Below are 13236 nucleotides of genomic sequence, written 5' to 3'. Positions count from 1 at the left end.
TCTTACTGTCCGGCCGCTGTCTTACTGAAAATGGCGCCGGATTTTGCTCTGCTAACGCACTTTGTTTTGGTCTGTGTGGGAGCGGCACATGCGCCGTTGCCACACAGACTGCGTACGCTGTAGAGAATGGAACGGCTCCCGTTCACATTCTTTATGGGGTTGTATGTGCCGTATTCCATCTCTGTATGTGTCGTTAATCGACACGTACAGAGATGGAAAAAAAAATGGCAGCCCCCATTGAGAAGTAAATGTAGAACACACGAACACAAATAAATACATTTTTTTTTTTTATCATACTAAAAGCAATATGATATATCCCTTTAAAGGTTGACAGATGAAACCTGCTGGTATTCAGATGGTTAACTACAGCAAATGCTGTAGCGTGGTCTGCTGGAACACCTAGGTGCCACATGACTGGGGAATGAGCAATAATCGCTCCCTATTCTAGGCCCCGCTGAGCAGTGCATGCTGGGGTTTGCAGTGCACATCACCAGTACGTTGGAGGGAGTTGGTGTAAGAATGATTTTACAGCAGTAGTTTCAGGATTGTGAGTGCAATCCTTCCCTTGTACAGGAGGAGAAGACGCGGTAGGTTTGTGTTGGAGTAAGCAGTGACTTGTTGGACTTCATGACCTGTCGGCACGTCCCGGCCTCTATAAATGATTGTGCAGCCGCAGTGTTTAGGCCTTTGACACGCAGTAACTTTCCAGAGGAAATCTGGCTTTCAGCAGTTAAAAATAAACGGCTGTAGTTGGGTGAGGATCCGCTGTCTTCTGAGAATCCTATCTGCTGTGGGTGGGATGATGGCTTGTTTTCCTTCCCTGAAGGCAGATATGATCGATTTTGAAATAGCTTCCCGTCTCTTGTGTTTTTCTAGTGCGCTGGGGCTCGGGCACATTTTGCAATCCAAATCACATACAGTTTGTCTTTAAACTCGAGCTGAATAGTTTATCTGTTAGATCTTTGTGAACAGCACACTGAGGTTTTATTAATAGCACAAAGTTACTGGTGGAAATGTCAACCAAAGAGTTCTGTTTAAATGTTCAATTCCTTTTTCTTTTTCGACTCCGATTTGGTCACATACATAAAGGACATTCATCTGGCAAACATGTCCGTTTGTTATTTCACTGGGATTTTAATCCAATCCCCCTGGAAATATTGCTCTGTTCCTAGCAAAACCCCTTCTGATTAAAGGGCACCTTTATTTAGACTAGGGCTCCAATGGGGGAAATTGTGCCATTATTGGAACTCTCAAGCAACTTCGATGTTTGCCTAAGAGTAGAAAAACTCACAAATGATTTGCGTTGATCGCAGGATTTCTGACCATGCCTTAATTAATGCGATTGTAGCATAAATTCTCTCCCCATAGGGAAACCCTGTGGTTGCCACAACTTGCCAGCCCTTGCCTCATAGTAAAGCTGGACATACGCCAACTATCCTACGTGTATGAGGGGAGGCCCTACCAGCGACTGATGTTAGGGAAAAGAGGGATTGGGCCTTTTTGGATTTTAACATGCCGGTACTGTATTCTCTTCGGAGATATACCGCTGCCAGAGATTTCTGATTCCTTTCAAACGAACATGGACATTCGACAGAGCCAAACATGCATGATTGTCATGAAGTCGTGTAAAAAAGGTGTTGGACGGCCGTTGCGTGAAACTTACCACATGTCCCATTCTGGTCCGTTTTTGCAGACCACATTCCTCATTGAAGTCATTGACTGTGTGTGTGTTGTCAGTATTTCACGCATCAGTTGCTAAAGAAAAACAAAAAGTGCATGCATAGGTGAAAAACGGAAACCATACTGATGCAACACAGACAGACATGCGTGACATTGCCCCGTTTTTTGCAAGCGCAAATCAGACGTGCTCGTGTGAATAAGGCCTAACTATAATAAAAAAAAATAATACAGGCCTGGTATGGTTGCCGTGGACATGGGACCATTGCTCTCGTCTGAAGATTTTAATCTATTTTCTTACTAATGGAAGGTATACTTTAAGGGTATGTTCACACGCTGAGAGGCATTTACGTGTTAAAAGACAGACTGTTTACAGCTGCCTCGTTTCACACGTAAATGCTCCTCGTAATTTACGAGGCGTCTGAGACGCTCGTAAACCTTGAGCTGTGCTTCATTGAGTTCAATGAAGAACAGCTCAAATTACGTGGCAAAGAAGTGTCCTGCACTTCTTTGCCGAGGCAGTTAATTTACGCGTCGTCGTTTGACAGCTGTCAAACGACGATGCGTAAATTACAGGTCATCTGCACAGTACGTCGGCAACCCCATTCAAATGAATGGGCAGATGTTTGCCGACGTATTGCAGCCCTATTTTCAGACGTACAACGAGGCATAATACGCCTCGTTTACGTCTGAAAATAGGTCGTGTGAACCCAGCCTAACTTTTGAATTGCTCTAAATTGGAAATTTTCTGACCTATACAAATTTCTTTGCTTGAATGGTTGGTTCATTTTCACACCCCGGATACAATTACACATATAAGGCACGACTAAAATCAAAAATTTGCGCTGAACCGAAAATCCACAAGTAATGGGGGCTTTGATTTTTATTCCACTCGTGTGTAAATCTAGGCAAAGACCGGCGATTGCTAGCTATGCTTTATTATATGAATTTGAGGCTAGACGTCACCCTGTACTATTGTTTTATAGGCAATCCTAAGCTTGTTTTGAGGGACTCGGTAAATAAGGGGGTTGTCAGGCTGTTGCGGTCTGTGTCCTTCTTCTCTGACAGATAATCTGGAAGTGACAGATTCCCTCTCCTCTTCCCATCAACTTGAGAAGTACAAACCCATTAATGGCATTCTCATTTTCATCTGTTCTCTTATTTATAAAATGTTTTTCAAGGTCACTCGCTTTCATAGTAAAGGTATAGCTTGTGTTTGAAAAGCTGTCATCACCGCATGTTAAATTGCTGCCATTATTGTGTGTTTCAGATAAGGTACATCTCCCAGACACAAGGACTTCCTGCAGAGTACCTTCTCAGTGCTGGAACAAAGACTTCGAGATTTTTCAATAGAGACCCAGATCTGGGCTACCCATTGTGGAGGTTAAAGGTAAAATTAAAATTCTGCTATGCACATTGATGAAATTAGATCTTCGCCGTCTCGGACATTAAGCCTAATACAAATTGGTTCGCTACAGTGATCTACAAGCTATAGAACAGCACACGTCTATAGGAGGTTCTTTGCAGAGTGTGTGAGATCCAGCTTCTTATTTAACTATTGAACCTTTAGCCGAGTCCCGTCCGTGATCTGTGGAAAGATAGGACGTGGCTTATCTTTTCACGAATCGGGTCAGTTTTCACAGACCCGATTCACCCGCTAAAGTGAATAGGTCCGTGAAAACTATCGGGTGCCACTCAGATGCCGTTAAAAACGGCCCGAGTGGCACTCGGTCGTGTGCAACTGCACTTATCCAAATGTAACCTTTGGCACGCACATTTCCATTTTTGCGCGCTTGCAGTTCACTATTGATAAAAAGTTCATTGGTCCGTTATATGAAGTATAAACTCGTTGAAAGTCTGCAGCCATTTATTGTTTCTCTTCTATGTAGACGCCAGAAGAGCATGAAATTGAAACTGGAATAAAATCTAAAGAGGCTCGCAAGTACATCTTCAACTGTTTAGATGACATGGCACAGGTAAGTTCTAAATCTTTCCAGAGTTCAGGGAGGCTAAAGGAGGACCCACGTTGGCATCATTAGTTGGTCCAGACTGGATTGAGCTCTTTTTCATCTGTATTAGTGAATACGTACCTCCTAGTTCAATTGGATGTATGCAGTTAGAAAAAAAAAGGGGTTGCTTCTTTTCTACTCGACACAGCGCCTCTTAATTTAAATGGGGCTGAGCTGAAATACCAGACACGGCACATGGATATTTTTGTGGTTTTCCCATTTTAAATAAGTCTCACCGAGCTGTATTACACTTAACACACACACACACACTAAAGTAGTATTTTATGTATAGTAGGGAACCCGTCACATTGATTATACTGTCCTATCTGGAGACGGCATGTTGTAGAGCAGAAGGAGCTGAGAAGATTGATATATCATTTTGTAGAAAAGGATTCATGATAACCTGTCATTTATTCATTTAAAGCCCTGCTCACTGTAGGCTAAAGAGTCCAGTGGGTGGTCTTAACCAGTCATCATTAGTCTTCCCTGTATGAGTGTGAATACAACAATAGCTGCCAATCACTAAGTAGGACCACCTACTGGACTCTTAAGGCCAGAGTTAGCAGGGTTTTATATCCATAAATGACCAATTATCCTGTAAATTTTCGCACACCACTATATATCAATCTGCTCCGCTCCTTTAGCTCTATAACATGCTGCCCACAGATTGGATTTTATGTTTGACGTGACCGGTGACCGGTTCCTTTTAACAGAAATTCCCTTACGAGATGCCACTTCTTGTATGTGGTATTATTGTCTTCTTTTTGATAGGTGAATATGTCGACCGACCTAGAAGGCACAGATATGTTGGCAGAGAAGGCAGACAGAAGAGAGTACATCGACTTGCTGAAGAAAATGTTGACTATTGATGCAGATAAGAGGATAACTCCAATGAAAACCCTAACCCACCCTTTTGTTACCATGACTCATCTGCTGGATTTCCCACACAGTAACCAGTAAGTAGTGGTGTTACCGAGCCCACAGAGACAACCTGTGCAGGGGTACCGGCAGGAAAATTCCAGCTGTACTTCTCTCGGGATGACACATTAAGCTTTATTTTTTTAATTTTTGTTATTTTAATACATTTTTCAACTTTTGGCAGCTTTTCCAGACCAGTCACTTAGTGGATGAAAATCTGTATTCACCTAATTTGCTGAATTTTTATTATATTTGGGGTGTTTTAAGTGTATGAAATGGATAAATGTTTTAACATAATGAATATGTACTGCGCAGCTACCATATAATAGTTGTACATAGAAGGTGGCTGGTTTGGCTTTTGATGTCTTACTTGGTGTGGCAACCAAAAAAGCCATCCATAGGAGGTAAAGGTTTTTCATAAGGGATGAAAGCCCTATATGTCAGATGTATAGTGCCTTTGCATATGGTCTAAGTGGTATGTACCTTTCAAATAGTTCTCTAAATTTTGGTACAAATGTACCCAATCTGATTTTTTTTTAAACTTTGGATTTGTTTCCTTCCACAGTGTAAAGTCTTGTTTTCAGAACATGGAGATATGTAAGAGGAGGAACAATATGTATGATACAGTGAACCAGATTAAGAGTCCCTTCACCACTCACGTGGCTCCTAACACAAGCACAAATCTGACTATGAGTTTCAATAACCAGTTAAACACTATGCACAATCAGGTACGTAGCTGAGCCATGTCTGCCAAACACACTGGCTTACCGGTAGTGCCTACAGTCTCGTTGCTTGGAAGTGAACGCCATGACATTAGTAGCAATTATTTCAAATGTTTCATTGGAATTACTGGTGAAATGTCCAAAAGTTCTGTCGGCACCCAAGACCATTCCCTCCTATCTGTGTAAAGTATCTAATATGCAGACAGCTGTTCACTTCATACAGCGGTTACAGGAGCAGAGTTAACATATATGTCTCACCCTATCTTTCCCTTTTAGGCTAGTGTGCTGGCTTCAAGCTCTTCTGCTACAGCTGCCCTGTCTCTGGCGAACTCTGATGTGTCATTGTTAAACTATCAGTCTGCTCTTTACCCGCCATCTGCTGCGCCGGTGACTGGTGTTGCTCAGCAGGGAGTTTCTCTTCAGCCGGGAGCAACCCAGCTCTGCGCCCAAACAGATCCATTCCAGCAAACCTTCATAGTTTGCCCTCCAGCATTTCAAGGTATCTTTCTTTTTCAGTTGAAACTTTTATTATTATATTTATTTTAATTGTAGAATTTAGCATAGCATCTGGCCCAGATCGTTGCTGCTGCTATTCTTTGTGTATTTAATTGAAGGCAATAAAAGGGGAACTCTTCTATGGGTGTCTGACCACATGGTACCCATCGAATATCCATTTCATTTCCTATGCACAGCAACACACCCAGAGCTGTTCAGATACTGAAACTCTGCTCTATTCACTTGGATTAGGCTGAATTGCCATAAACTGTGTAGAGACAGGGAAGGCGAAGTGGCCCCTTAATTCTAGGGATCGGAGTGTGACTATGTGATGAGCAAACCCCTTTTTGAGTTGGACTTTGCCCATTGCTGTATTTCTTTGCTTAACGACTGCCCACTATATCTATATATTTATATATCGCTCTATATATACAAAGTCCAGCAGCACCAGCAGCGTGTGGGTGCAAGCTCAGAGGGACAGACCAAGTCCCAGATACACAGAAATCCCAAAAATGAGCAGCAACTCCAATATAAAGGGTGAAAAAAGTGGGTACTTTATTGCCCGTGCAACGTTTCAGCTCCGTTCACTGGAGCCTTTCTCAAGCCGTGAACGGAGCTGAAACGTTGCACGGGCAATAAAGTACCCACTTTTTTCACCCTTTATATTGGAGTTGCTGCTCATTTTTGTGATTTCTGTGTGTGTGTGTATATGTATGTATATATATATATATATATATATATATATGCGCACAGTGTGTGGGGTCCATGTCGTCAAAGCACACCCCTTAGTGTGTGTGTGTGTGTGTGTATATATATATATATATATATATATATATATATATATATATATATATACACACACCACAGGCTTAACCTAGCTGCTGTCCAGCCCCAGTTACAGTGGAAAAGTGTAGTGTATGGAAGTGGAAATTGTATTGTATGGAATAGAGGTAGCAACACTGCTGCTTTTGATCCCACTGGTCATGTAGGACTAACTAGACCAAACACAACCCTAACCGTGACAAATGTTACTGAAACAGGTCAGATTTCCCCTTTTCTTACCTTTTCAGGGACAAACATAAAATGAAAGTAAAAAAAATATATCAATAAATACACAAAATAACCCACCCCAAAGAAACATTCCCTATGTAAATTACCGTTGTACCGCCAGTTGAGACCAAATAAGCCTAAATTGGACATGTAATACATCAAGTTTTGGTAGCCAGTGACTAACACTAATAAAAAAAGGGCAGCAGCATATTATTATTATTACTAATAAATGAGGTAAAAAGCATACGTTTTGCTTTTTTTTTTTTTTTTTTTCAAACTATATAGCCTAAAAATTGTAAAAGAAAACAAAAATGATGTATGTAATAATAAGAGAAGAAACCTGCATGGTTCAGAAAAAAAAAACCCTGAAAAACTTACGTTGCTAGCCAAAAAAAACAAAACGTTATAGCCGCTAAACTAACGCGCACTAAAAATGGGCTAAAAGGTTTCTGGTTCTGAACCGGTTAAACACAATTTCCTGTTTAACCACTAATTATTTTAGATGAATGACCTAATGTGTAATAAAGGGTTCTTCCCACTTTAAAGGGGTTTTACCATAATCCAATATTTATTACCTATCCACGGGATGGGGGGACCCAGCGGTTGGACCCCCTCGGATCACGAGACTGGGCTTACCTTGCTGTCCCTGTGAGCCCCATATGAATGGAGCGACGCTGCACATGCTCGGCCACAGCGCCATTCATTTCTACGGGGCTGCCGAATATGGCCTTAAGTAAAGTTAGTCAGATATAGCTGAACCTTCCAGTTTACAGACCATCACCATTGTCCTAAATGAGAGGTGCTCACTACTAGTGAGTACAATTCCACCTTTCCACTAAAATAAGTGGGGGGGGGGGTGAGCACTCGTGACATCGATCGGAGTTCTAGCCTCTGACCCACACTAATATGACCTTTTGGTTATGTCTGAAAATTATTATTTGGGGTAAGAAATTTGATGAATTTAATAAGTTCCCTTCTTGGAATGATTTCTTTAGTCTGCTAATTCTTAGGAAATGGGAAATATATTTTCTTCCCTTGTTTTTGATAAGTTAGCAACAAGTATTTCTTTGAAAATATACTTTAATTGAGTACGTTTCTATGATTTTTTTATTAAGCACTTACTGTTTTTCAAGCTGCTGGGCTTCAAGCTGCCACCAAGCATTCCGGTTTTCCTGTTCGGATGGACAGTGCTGTCCCCATTGTGCCCCAAGCCCCTGCTGCCCAGCAACTCCAGATCCAGTCAGGCGTCCTAACACAGGTAATTCAATGAGAACGGGAACTTTGTAGTGTATATAATGACAACTGATATGTTTTAAATGGAGTGGCCCATGTATAGAGTCAAATTAATCTTGAAATTAATTTGGTTGAGAATGATTAAACTGTTCCAGTTGATCATCCGCTGGCACACTCCTTCCCATCAGGGTGCTAGTGCTTGACTCTGCATGTATATTCCACATTTTTATTTACCTAGAACCGTGCTGTTCACCTCCACCTCACAATTGCCCATGTCGTTTTATCTTGATACAGTTTTAGGATTATTATTATTGTAGTACTTCATATATTAGAAGCTCTTGATGATTGGGTGAGGTGTCCTGTATTACAGACGAAGATCTGCAATCCTCAAGGAAACGTGTGATAGTATTTAGTATTATAAAGGGGTAGGGGAGTGTCTCGGTACATAAAGTACACGTTTTTTACAGTGTACCACATACATGGGATCACTTCAGAAGCTTTTCTATAATGCTGCATGAACCCGTCACTCAGTACTAGCACAGGATTCCTTCTCATGAAGAATAACCCCTTTTCACAAGCTTTTTCATTGTTGGTATGGCTTCTCTTACCCCCTGCGTTCAGCTGTTAATACCGGGAGAAGCCATAACCAGCCACACGTTTCCCCTGCATGGACGCTTCGAGTCCGCCAGAGTGGTAGCTGCTCTTACAGAGCTGCGCTCTATTCTGGCACATAAAAGTTGGACCCAAGCGGGAGACCTCCCTGTGATGTTTATATACTTCAATGGGGCACATGGACGGGTTGTCCTGTTTTTACATTTTTTTTTAATAATAATAAATCTATTCTATAATGTAGCTATTAATATTCAGTTATTATATTCCTAGCGCTTTGCTGTTGGACGTGATATAACAAAGTCCCGTCTTTAAGAAATTGCACGTTTCTCTGCCCAAGTCGGTATGTGAGTCACTACTCCAGAATTTCTGGCATCCTTTTTTTTCTTCTGATGTTCTCACTGGAAAAGTAGCCTGGGTGTTCCTATGATTTCAGGAATAAAATATGGATTTTGGCCATGATTGTATCAGTTCATTTCGAGCAGAAATTCTGGTTTCTCAATTGCGTAGCCTTGTAGAACAATGTTTGGCTGTTAGAAATAAGCTGACAGCATTATGAGCAGTCCATAAAACCCTCACCATAAATGTGGCCACAGAGATAATGGGAATGTGTCATGAGAATTGCCTAATCTGACCTCCATTTAAATAGAACGTCAAACATTATCTGTCGATACAAATGTTCGCTGTCTCGGTATCTTATCAGTTCAGCAGGTTCCATTTATCACAGCTTGTCAATATATCTTGCTGTACAGTGTACTGGTTATTTGCAAAAGACAAATGATAACGGGTTCAATAGGGTAAAATACACATTCAATTGAACCATTATTTAACTAAATCCGGACTAGGAACCCACATCGTATTTACACATTCAGCCATAGCATTAAAACCATTGATGGGTGAAGTGAATAACATTTGATTTTCTTATTACAATGGCGCCTGTCATGGAGTGGGATAAATTAGACCGCGAGCGAACAGTACGTTCCTGAAGTTGATGTGTTGGAAGCAGGAAAAATGGGCAAGTGTGAGAATCTGACCGACTCTGACAAGGGCAAATTGTGACGCCTAGACGACTGGGTCAGATCATCTCAAAAAAACAACCGGTCTTACGGGGTAATTCCAATATGCAACAGTATACCAAAAGTAGTCCTCGTGCGTCACTTACCTGGGGAAGAGATGGCACCAGGAAGTTACTTTGACAAGTAAAGTCCGTGGCTCGATGGGTCAGAGGTGTTTTGCCAGCAAAAGGGAGGTACACCGTATCAGGCCTTCATATTATGGCTGATCCGTGTACAGTATATGAGTATAATATATTTTTTGTTCTACAGATATAAACGCACACTTTATTAGTTATTCTGTTATTTTTAGAGAGACTGTTCACTGCTGCATTCCCAATCCTCTCCTACCATAACGCTTTGGGAGGGAACGGGTTCGCCACTGGCACTATTTTAGGGCCGTTTCTTTAAAAACACCATTTCTAATGCTTTTCCAGCCTATGATCACTGTTTCGGGTAGCTTTCACCAGCACCATGACAGTGATGCACTCTGTGTACAGGAAATTATTCCATTACTAGATAAAGACTTGCATTTTTGAAAACTCATTTGTCTTTTTAAGGCGGTGTTGCCAGTCATGTCCTTACAACAAACATAAAATGAGCCGTTTCACTGCCCAGCATCCACTCTCCACAAGCTAATTGTGCCCATCTGCCAACTGATCATTTCTCACACACCGCCATCGATCTCACAAAGTAATTTGTCTAAAAATACATCGGGCAGCTTTTGTTGGAAGAGAGCGAAAAAAGCCTGGAATAAGTCGTGTTTCATTGAGTTTATAATGGAAAGATGACCTCAGAAAACAGACTCCTGGAAACTGAACACAGTCCTATGAATCAGCCGCACCGGCTGCCAATAATAGAGTACAGTAATGACGCAGGTGGAGGGCATTTGTTACATTCTGAATATAGCTTCCTTTCATTCCAGCCTCATGAATCAGTTTCTAGGCTTTAATTTTTCTTCAATGATCATTTCCTACTAAATGCCATGAGCTAGCGTTGCTTATGGCTGCTAGGCAAAAATTCACAAAAAATACCTGTATCATCTGGTAAAAAAAAAAAAAAATTTGGCCAGCCATGTGTGGGCTTTTTTTTTTTTTTTTTTTTTTGACCCCTTCAGGCCCAGTCCATTTTAGGGGATTTTCGTTTTAATTTTTTCCTCCGTACCTTCCAAAAGCCATAACTTTTTATTTTTTATTTTTCCATCAATCTAGCCATATGTGGGTTTTTTGTTTTTTTGCGGGACGAGTTGTAGTTTTTAACTGTACCGTTTGTTGTACCATATAATGTACTGGGAAACTGGGGAAAAATTCTTTGTGGGGTGGAATAGGAAAAAAACAGCGGCGACTCTTATTTTGAGGGGTTTTGTTTTTACGGCTTTCATCATACGGTAAAAATGTCATGTTAACTTTATACTACTGGTCAATATGATTACGGCGATACCAAATTTATAGTTTTTTTGTTTTTTTTATATATATATTTTACTACTTTTACAAGGAAGAAACTAATTGTTAAAAATAAAATGTGTGTTTTATCGCCACATTCTGAGAGCCATAACTTTATATTTTATTTTTTTTATTTTTCCATCGATTGAGCGGTATGAGGGCTTATTTTTTGGGGGGCGAGCTGTAGTTACTATTGGTACCATGATTCTTTTTGATCACTTTTTATTTAATTGTTTGTGGCATATGAAGTGATCAAAAAAACAGTGGTGCTGGAAGTTTTTATATTCTTTTTTTATTATTGGGATATTAAATGCTATATTGTAATAGTTTGGACTTTAACGGACGCAGCAATACCGTTTTTTGTCGTTTTTTAAAAAAAATATTTGACATCACTTCAGGGGGAAAAACGGGGGCAAGGAGGGTTTTTTGAACTTTTAATTTTTAAAGTGTAGCTAAACGTTCGACAAATTTCTGACATGTCAGAAGTTTGGGTTGGTGGGGGTCTGAGCACGGAGACACCCACCAATCGATAGAGCGAAGCATTCGTGTGAGCGCTCAGATGCTTCGTGTCTGTTTGGCTTTTTCCGGAAAGCCGATGTATCGGAGTACGGGCTCATAGACTTTGTATTGAGTCCGTACACGATACATTTATTTCCGGAAAAAGCCGAACAGACACGAAGCAGCTGAGCGCTCACACGAGTGCTTCAGATGCTTCGTTCTAGCGATTGTTGGGGGTCTCCGTGCTCAGACCCCCACCAACCCAAACTATGACATGTCAGAAGTTTGCTGAACGTTTAGCTACACTTTAATTATTATTTTTTTGTCAAAGATAAGGCTCAACAGGAGATGAAGAAAGGCAGTCCTGGGGGCCTTCATTAGGCCCCTGGGCTGCCATGACAACTGTTTGCTGTCATTCAATAGACCCTTAAATCGGACATGCACAGAACATATACTGATGACCAGTGGATAGGTCATCAGTTGTCAGAAAGTGGACAACCCCTTAAAGGAGTTCTCTAAAGATTTTGGTGGCATTTCACTAGATACGGAATCCATGTCTGATATGTGAGGGTGTAACTTTATCCTCTATTTTTATTTCCCTTTTATTTATACTTTGCACATTTATTGGTTCTAATCTTCATTTGTGTGTTCAGGCCCTCAGTAACTATTACTATCTGGCAGGTTCTTATTTATGTAGCGGTCTGTTGTTTTATACATATGTTTATAGTGGCATAGCCTGCATATAAATCCTATTTATATTTGTGTTTCAGAAGACCGGAATGTCTGAAATGTCTTACCCTTTAGTTGTTAAATGTATGTTCGCATCCCCCATCACCCCTTAATCTGTGTTGGACTAACCAAATGTAATCACTGTAGCAGCCAATACTCTGAGAAATTCCTTGGTTCAGCCACTGTAGAATCCTTACGTACAGCACATGATTCATATATTCAATTTACCCTGACCCTTTATATATTTGCGGAAATGTTTACCTTGGTATGTTTGCCAAGGAATATGTAAGATTAAGTTTTTGGGCTGCCTTCTTTTTTTTATTTCTTTAGAATATTTTTATACACATACTCTGTAACTGAGCATAGGGTTCATGTTCGTTTTAAAAGCTGAAATATTTTGCCAGGTTCTCCGTTCTCCGCATGAGAGCATGAACTTTTACTTGATGATCAAGATCCAAACATTTAGACTTTTTAGAAGGTAAACAAATGAGTCTAAAGTAGATGACTAGAAATATTTTTCTCATGACTTTGCTTGGTTGTCTACTATGACCTATTACAATAAAAATAAACGGGCTATATGATCATCCTTTTCACTTCACTCTTTAGATAAATCGCCTAAATGACATGAACACGAAGTTCAAAGAAAGTGGTTATGGCCTTCTTGCATCTTTTTATAGCATATTGTTAATTCTTATACATTCTGTTTATTAAAAAAAAAAAATGTATTCTTTCATTAAACGTAGACCTCTAAATCAATTTATCATCTATTGATATGCAGTTTTATTACAGAGGCTCTGTCACC

At 40.4% G+C, this 13236-nt stretch overlaps 1 protein-coding gene across 8 annotated transcripts in view; it reads left to right on the top strand.

The window, feature by feature from the left end:
* HIPK1 (homeodomain interacting protein kinase 1) overlaps positions 1-13236 on the top strand; it is a 76774-nt gene that overhangs the window by 39009 nt on the left and 24529 nt on the right. For 4 of the 8 annotated variants that reach the window (XM_075853829.1, XM_075853833.1, XM_075853832.1 and 1 more), the window contains exons 4-9: positions 2948-3067; positions 3567-3653; positions 4458-4642; positions 5170-5332; positions 5603-5825; positions 8005-8129. In XM_075853829.1, the coding sequence (XP_075709944.1) occupies positions 2948-3067; positions 3567-3653; positions 4458-4642; positions 5170-5332; positions 5603-5825; positions 8005-8129 (903 nt within the window). Of the gene's footprint in view, positions 1-2947; positions 3068-3566; positions 3654-4457; positions 4643-5169; positions 5333-5602; positions 5826-7986; positions 8130-13236 lie in introns of all 8 variants that reach the window. The other 4 variants (XM_075853831.1, XM_075853830.1, XM_075853827.1 and 1 more) reach the window with 1 other exon arrangement.

This window comes from Rhinoderma darwinii, chromosome 2 (genome assembly GCF_050947455.1).
Source record: "Rhinoderma darwinii isolate aRhiDar2 chromosome 2, aRhiDar2.hap1, whole genome shotgun sequence".
NCBI classification, from domain to species: Eukaryota; Metazoa; Chordata; class Amphibia; order Anura; family Rhinodermatidae; genus Rhinoderma; species Rhinoderma darwinii.
This window is presented reverse-complemented; position numbering and strand designations above follow the sequence as displayed.